The sequence below is a fragment of the Macadamia integrifolia genome, chromosome 12 (genome assembly GCF_013358625.1).
Source record: "Macadamia integrifolia cultivar HAES 741 chromosome 12, SCU_Mint_v3, whole genome shotgun sequence".
In the NCBI taxonomy this organism is placed as follows: Eukaryota; Viridiplantae; Streptophyta; class Magnoliopsida; order Proteales; family Proteaceae; genus Macadamia; species Macadamia integrifolia.
In genome coordinates, this window is record NC_056568.1 from 28048532 (window position 1) to 28056600 (window position 8069).

At 36.9% G+C, this 8069-nt stretch overlaps 2 protein-coding genes across 2 annotated transcripts in view; one reads left to right on the top strand and one right to left on the bottom strand.

Moving 5' to 3' along the window:
- Nucleotides 1-5373, top strand: LOC122058427 (translationally-controlled tumor protein homolog). Its single transcript, XM_042621111.1, has 5 exons — nucleotides 1-156; nucleotides 4126-4199; nucleotides 4583-4711; nucleotides 4804-4961; nucleotides 5063-5373. Exons 1-5 carry the CDS (start codon nucleotides 129-131, stop codon nucleotides 5178-5180), a joined length of 507 nt encoding a protein of 168 aa, XP_042477045.1. The 5' UTR covers nucleotides 1-128; the 3' UTR covers nucleotides 5181-5373.
- Nucleotides 5374-7273: 1900 nt separating this feature from the next.
- LOC122057232 (universal stress protein PHOS34-like) overlaps nucleotides 7274-8069 on the bottom strand; it is a 3695-nt gene continuing 2899 nt past the window's right edge. The window contains exon 4 of the mRNA XM_042619263.1: nucleotides 7274-7843. Within this exon, the coding sequence (XP_042475197.1) occupies nucleotides 7756-7843 (88 nt within the window). The 3' untranslated portion in view covers nucleotides 7274-7755. The remainder of the gene's footprint in view (nucleotides 7844-8069) is intronic.

Genomic DNA, 8069 nt, shown 5'->3' on the forward strand with positions numbered 1-8069 from the left:
GAAACCCTCGCCTATAAATCCTTGGCGTCCCTGCCTCTGCAAACCCTCTCGCTCTGTAGCCAGCTCCGCTTTCCTCTCATATCAGTATTCTTCGTTGTTTGGGAGGAGCCACAAACCAATTCTGCAACATGATCGTTTACCAGGATCTCCTCTCAGGTAATTTGTTCGTTGATTTGTTCAGTTATTACTCTGATTCTATGCGTATTTCGTAGATCTATTTTATGACGTCTAGCGTGTATCTCTTATGTGGTTGTAGATCTTTGTTTTACTGTTTCTGGTGTTTTGGAGCTTTATTCATCAGATCTGATTTAAATATTTTTCTATGCATCAATCGGATCTGGCAGGCCTGAGATCGTTTTCTATGTTCTCAATTTTGTATTTTCTGTTATCTCGTTCTGGTCTGCTGCAGTGGTTTATCTGTTAGCTTTGGTTTGCAATCATTGAATTTTGTAGTCTTTTTGGTTGTTTTTAGTTTCAATCAGTTGTCTTGTTTCCCCTGTTATTGGTTCTTCATGCAATGGAACAACTCCCCCCCCACCCCCCCCAAAAAAAAAAAAAAAAGGAACTGCCTTGGTGAAGGAAAACTCTACACCTATTTAAATTTAAACCTTGGGAAGAGTTCATCTTCCAACCTGTGTCGGTTTAGGCGGTGATCAATATCAGTATGTATTGTTGGTTATCGGTAAAAAAAAAAAACAGGTGGTATTTTTTGAATTTTTGGTGGATTCTGACTGATACCTACTGATACGTATCGGTAACGGAAACTGTTTATACCGGGAACTGAAACCCTGCAAGTTATTTTCCCAATGGTTTGCAACTTGTGTTTGTTTGAATTAACTTATTGGAAAGATAAAGCGAGACAAGGTAAGAGCTGTGATAAGGAGAAAAGAGTACCTCTTTGTGAAAACATTCTCTCTCCTATTAACTTTTTTATACCATTGAAAAAAACTAAAAGAATTGATGACAAACGAGAAATAGAGGAGGTATAGAAGATTTAATGGTCGTTGAGACTTTGCTTAATCACTAACAGTTTGCGATTTAGAGAGAGGATGGAGAGAGGATATTGATCTTAAAATCAAAAGTGAACCCAATGGTATATTTACTGTGGAATTTATTGAATCTGAAAAGTCTCAACACTTCATCAACAAGTGTTAGCTGGAAAGTCTCAACACTTCTTCAACCAGTGTTTAATAGGTGCCTATTGATGAAGTTTTTTGTAGGAGGTGAGATCCAAAAGAGAGGACCCTCTTAAAGAGGTTTTATTTCCTCCTAATCACAACTTCCCTCATTATCTTTGCAAGTAATTAATTCAAACGAATACAACTCTTGGTAAAGTTACAAATCATTGGGAAGTAAAACTTCTCCTACAGATTGGTTTAAATTTGAATAGGTGTAATTATCTTGTGGTAACCAACGACTAAAGAGTTTGAGGTCTCAAACTCCTTATTTTATGTGTGATTCAAAAAGATCATAACGGGATCTAACATTTTCCTGGTTATCTTCTCAATGGTTGTGTCGTTACATGAAATTAATGTCCTTGGGAACGAACTTAGTTTCATTCTAGGGGTCGCCATACGGTTGACCCTTGCATGTGGTGGGGAATCAGTAAGAAATGTCATAACGTGGTCTAATTTGTCATGATTTCTTTAGTGAGCTTTGTGCGCATGACATGTATGGTTGATGGTTTGATGTTAGAATTTGACTCACAATGTGGAGATAGCTTGTTGTTATCGAGCTCCTTTTGTGACAAGTTGACGTCATATTTGCATGTTATTTAATTTCTTCTACAACCTTCATAAGTTCTATTGTGGTTTTGCATCTTTAATTTTATGTACACTTTTAAGTAGTCTGCTGCATTCTATCACTCTTTCATCTACGTACTGTTTATTTTATGTCATTGTAACTTGTAAGAAATTTCAATTGCAACATTATATAGATGGTTGCACTTCAGTTATGACCCATAACAGGTTGTGGGTCCAATGTGATTCTGGGACGTGATCAATTCTTTATCTAGGGACTGGGCCTCTATCCTTTAGACTTATATTTGTGCCTGATTTAGAGTCCCCATCTTATTTGTCATCTATCTCCATTATTTCTGTTTATAGGTGATCATTGCAGGTGGGACATCTGTAGAATCACATGAATCTAAGAGTTGATATGGGAGATATAGTCTATAAATTAGTTAGAACTTGGTTTTCTTAGTGTAGACTTCTGTGCTAAAATGTTGGTTACTTATCTATCAATTGACTATTGAAATGTGTCTTTCTAGTTTTTGAAATGTTGTTCAGTACATATAGTGGCTGCTTGGGGGATGTGTGGACTATTCGGTTAATAGAGGTTTTGTGTTTTGTGTACTGGTGTAGAATGACTTAAAAAATATTTTATTAGAAACTGTCTACATGCTAAGATATTCAATAGAAATAGAATTTTAATAATTAGTGAAAGACATTTTCAGCATTATGTTCGTGCTTATTACTGGGTTCAAGTATCTTCTGGAATGTTCCTTAATCTTTTAACTGCTGATTGTATGTTTGTCTGAATAAATAATATTTTATGATTTTTTACTGTCAGCATTATGTGCTGATTGTGCTTCTTTCCTCTTACTTTCCTCTTTCATTTGTCCTTTTTGTCAATTTTCATTTTCACTTTTCTCATTCCCCCCTCTCAGTTACGCACGCGTCTCTTCATTCCCCCTTTGTCCATTTAGACCACAGTTTCTTTTACTTTGTTTTGTGGGATCCATGAGCTGACCCCATTAAGTTGAGATAAAGCTTAGTTTTTTGTTGTTGTTGTTGTTGTTACTGTCAACAATAAGATGTTACTCGGTGAATGTTGTATTATAGGCTGCTCTTATGCCTAGAATATTTCGTGCCTGCTGCATTTCTTCATTGAAATCCCCTTGTCCCAAGAAAATTTTCCCCTGTTTATACCTGCGACCTTACATGTAAACAGAATTTGTAGAGAGCCACACTCTTTCTCATCAAGTCATTCGTCTGTGAGCATGACATGTATATGTTATGCCATGTGTGCTCTTGGTGATTCTGCAACTTCTCAGGACATAATCAGATCTGTATCTTTGGGACTGGACGCCTGCCCCTCTGGCTTTTGTATGTGCCTCAGCGATGAGCTGGTCCCTGATATGGAACCCTCATCTGCTCAGGGATGAACTGGTCCCTGCTATGGAACCCCGTCTGCTTCGTCAGTTATCTCCATTATTTATTTTTGCTGCTGATCATTACGGATTTGTTGATGATCGTTACGGATGGGGCATCTGCACGGTCATCAATGTAACAGTTGGGTGGGTTTAGGATCCATGTTCCTGATTTAGGAGACCTAGGTACTAGGTATAGGATTCTACAGTAAGCCGTTTTGTTTTCCTTTTGTTATAATTTAAGGTCCTTGAAACCTGATTTAGGGAAATTTTATGTGGTGATTGTGTTTCATATCCATTGGAAATGGTTTATCAATTTGGATGTGAAGTAGATGGTTGTAAGGCAGAGCTAGGACAACCTTGAAGCTTGTATCCTTAGTTTTTATAACCACATCTCCGCTTTGTAGTGACTAAGTATTTGCTCTACTTACTGCTTGGAATGTATCCTAATGCACGTTTGCTTCAGTTGCCTGAGATACTGGGTGTATATGCTAAGATTTTATGAGATAGTGGGGTTATATTGTAAGATTTTCAGTAGGTTAAGTATACAAAAAATTATATACTAAAAGATCTGGTTTTTTGGATTTTCAGTCATGCTAAAATATTTGTTGTGTGTTCTTGAATTTATGTCTGAATTCCCCTTTATGTGGAAAAGCTTATGTTGTAAATCTGTGGGATGCCATGAAGCAAGTCGGTCTGTTGTATTGTGTAGCAATTTCATTCTCTCTTTGTTTATGGTTCAGCTTTTGAGATGTAAACAAATTAGTGCTATGAGATTTTCTCTTGGCTTGTGCATTCTCTATGCATTATTTCCCTTTTTTTTTTTTCTGTTATTCTATTTTGCTTTTTTTGAGAATGCAAATTACTTTTTAGAAAATTGATTGTGTTGGTTCATTTGCCTCTCTATTTTTTTTTTTGTAAAACAGTTGTCTCCTTTAAACTCATCCTAAAATTGTAAATCCATGAATTTCTAGGTGATGAGCTTCTCTCAGATTCATTTCCATACAAGGAGATTCAGAATGGAATGCTGTGGGAAGTTGACGGAAAGGTGACTATTTTTTTTCTTAAATTCGTTTTGGCCTTTAATCTATCTGACTTTCTATTATGCAAGTATATTTGATTCAAGGAAAGAAAAGAGGGATTCTGCAAGTTGTTGCCATTGATTTTATGTGCTCTTATTAGGGCTAAACTTAATTTTAATTTGTTAGCTAAACCATGCTTAATGGAAAACAAGAAAAGAATTATGATTAAAATCATGGAAATCCCAATCTGGTCTATCTTAGAAAAAGAGAGTGATGGTAGTGAGATTTTCATAATTATCGAAGCTTGTGGTCTCTCATATGCTCAGCGTTGAAGTTTTGTAAAATTTTGAACTTCTTGGTATAATGTAGTGGACATGGAAGTTAATTTGTTTCTTGTGTGATTTTTTAGTGGGTTGTTCAAGGAGCAGTTGATGTAAACATTGGTGCCAACCCATCCGCAGAAGGTGGTGAGGATGATGAGGGCCTGGATGACCAGGCCGTCAAGGTTGTTGATATTGTTGACACATTCCGTCTCCAGGTTGATGATACCCTCCATCCTCAAGTGTTCACATATATTTCTTTCTGTTTATTATGTGGCGGAGCTTATTGAGCTTCTTTTTATTATTATAGGAACAACCTTCTTTTGACAAGAAGCAGTTCGTTACATACATAAAGAGGTACATCAAGTTGCTTACACCAAAGCTGGATGCGGAGAAACAAGAGGAGTTCAAGAAGAACGTTGAAGCAGCAACTAAGTTCCTGCTTTCAAAGCTGAGTGACCTCCAATTGTATGTCTCCTTTTCAACGACCTTTACTCTTGGAACTTTTTCCATTTTATTATATCTCCTATATAGTTTTTTCGATTTCTAATACAGATATTCGTTTCCAGTTTTGTAGGAGAGAGTATGTCAGATGATGCTAGTGTGGTCTTTGCATACTATAAGGAAGGTGCAACTGACCCAACATTTTTGTACTTTGCACATGGGTTGAAGGAGGTTAAGTGTTGAGCAAAGAAGACAAAGGATAATTGTTGAAGTTTGATTTTGTTTTTACATGCATATTAGTTTTAGTTTGGATTTAGAATTTGCGTGCTTTATTGCTTATGATGTCTCTGGCTTATATACTACTATCCCCAGTTTTATCACCTATTGTGTATTTTAACTTGCCTAATTTTATAATTTAGTGACACTATTCTAAGTCCTTGGTTTTTGGTGGAACATTGCTTCTCTTTTAATATTATTGGACCATTGCACAATTCATTAATGAGTTAAACAGCCGATTTGGATTGGAATTGGCCAAGCTTGATCCCTCATTCCAACATACCTGGAGTGGCCTATCCACCCCAAGTTTCTAGGGTTTAGGCTGATTTCTCATTGAGTGCCGACTTCTTTCCTGACTAGATGGAAGGAATCTAGTAGAACAATGGTTGTTCCATTGTGTTATACTGGCATGGTATTTGTACATTTTGGTGGTTCGACTGTGCCAGACTGGATGCACATACTATGGTTAACAGGTAGGGCGACAACTGTCAAGAGAACTTGAATTTGATTGAGTGTTTAACGCTGCTTTTAGGACCCATTTCATCTTCAGCACACTGCACAGGCAGAAGGTGAATCAGATTCTGCTGCTGGAAAAATGCTCGACTTTCATGACTCATTTGGGCAGTTGGCACCCACTGCCCGCCTAGAAAGTGACTTAGAAATCATCACACAACGCCATCAAATCAGAAAAAGCTAGAATCAATTCTTGATCAAAACCACTGGCTGACAGGAGCATTGTTATCTTTTTAACTGTGCCATCGGCTCTTTGTCACTTCGAACATCCACTTGCTTCTAGTGGCATAAAAATCTTCTATCCGACATTGAGGATTCAACGGTTGGGTGCATCAAAAGCCATTTTTATCTTAAGCTTGAAGTTTCTTTCATTACTTGTTTCCAGCCAGCATGGCTGGCCTACATAACCAACGGGAGTTGGGATCATTAATTTTGTCTATTACATTTTTTATGATCGAGTTTTCTTCTCCATCAATGAACCCAGTGGAGATATGTGAACAATGAAGGGCATTTCAGACCCCCTAATTATATGTGTAGGGGGAGGTAGGGGGAGGTGATTATATTAGAGCCTTAACGACCTTTTTTTTTTCTTTCCTCTTTCTTTTATAGCAGGGGTAGGAAATAATAGATGTGATATGATAATTTTCCCTGTCCAGTGTGTTTTTCTCTCTTCCCACAATATGTGAGATATTTTATTTCATGGGAGAGACTAGGGAGTAAAGAAACATATAAAGAGAGGCACTAGTATATGTTATGCAGTCAAGGCAACATTCTTTCTCTTTCAATTACTTCTTTTAACTATGTAAATTTACTTCTTTCTGTTACCCAAAAGAAAAAAATAAATAAATTACTTCCCTCAAGTATGTAAATATGTCTAGTGGAAGTGTTTCCTATGGAAAAGTACTCCTCTGCCCATCTGCAAGGACCAGTGAGTATGCACAAGGAAACATCATGAGGCATCATTTTCTATTTCATGGGGATAGACAGGTCATTTTACCCGCATAGGGGCCACAATCCCCCTCACCCAAAAACCTTTTTCCCATATTTCCAAGGATATAGAGGTTATATCTCCGATCAGCTGGCCAGAAGGGCTAGATTTATAATAAATTAAAAAACCGTACAGTTTCAGTTGTACATAATTTATTTTTAATTTCCTTTACATAAGGTAAAAAAAACAAAGGCCCTATATTTGCGATGTGGCATAACAATTACTATCCAAATTTTATGGTAAGGTAGATCTCCTCCCTTGTTAACATATAATTTCTAACCAGAGAAAGTTTGCTAAGTGGTAAAACAGAGACATAAAATTTCAAGATTAGATGACATTTCATATTACTAGTTGGGGTTCTGTAGATGTGTATGAACATGTCTTTCGTTATTCCATATAGCACAATGAAATGAGTCATCTTGATAAGCTAATCATGAGGATTATACAGTCGTACACAATGTTGCAACATTCCCCATGGAAGAAGGGTGACACTTGCACCAAATTTATTAATCCACAAAAAAAATGGAGGGGGACGGGGGAAGGTTTAAAAACAGAAAAAGAAGAGGAAAAAGCTGAAGTGATATCTTTGTATAATCCTCAAACACTCTGTTCTTATAGATATTAATAATTCACAACTATATAGAGTTGGTGAACTTACACACGATCAATGTCACTAAACTTACACACAATAGGGACATTGTCAATGATATTTGGTGAACACTTCCATGAATAGAATGGACATCCATCAGCTCATGCATTTTGCTAGAGAGCTTAGTGCTTGGGCTTGGACTTCTTCACAATCATCACAGTAAAGTGAGCATGGTGAGTACAGTGGTCACTTCTTGCCCAAAGCTGAAGTGGCATCTTTATATAATCCTCACACACACTGTTCTTATACATATCAAGTCACAACTATATAGTGTTACTGAACTTACACACGAACAGTCACTGATTTACACAAAACAGAGACATGTCGATGATATTTAGTGAACACCACCATGAATAGAATGGACATCCAAGCCCTGCAATTAGCTGGAGAGCTTAGTGCTTGGACTTGGGCTTCTTCACAATCATCACAGTACAGTGAGCATGGTGAGCACAATAGTCACTAACACTGCCCAAAACAGCCCTGCAAGGCATCAAGCAATTTATTTATTAGTCCATATGGAGTAATGGCGAAAAAAAAAAAAGGAATAATAGTTAACTCTAGCATCAAAGACCCAACTAGCAAAGTTCAGGATCACATCTTCGATTGTGTCAGCAGAAAACATTAGCCAATGGGTAATTTCTCAAAGAAGGCATAAACTTCAATTCCTTTTGTGTTTTGTTTTTGTTTTTTTTTTTTTTTTTTTTTT

Excerpts from the sequence above, each read along its gene's own strand:
- LOC122058427 (XM_042621111.1), top strand. The coding sequence starts at position 129 with ATGATCGTTTACCAGGATCTCCTCTCAG. Across the intron at positions 4,712-4,803 it reads TTGACACATTCCGTCTCCAG|GAACAACCTTCTTTTGACAA; the intron begins GTTGATGATACC and ends TTATTATTATAG. Across the intron at positions 4,962-5,062 it reads AAGCTGAGTGACCTCCAATT|TTTTGTAGGAGAGAGTATGT; the intron begins GTATGTCTCCTT and ends ATTCGTTTCCAG.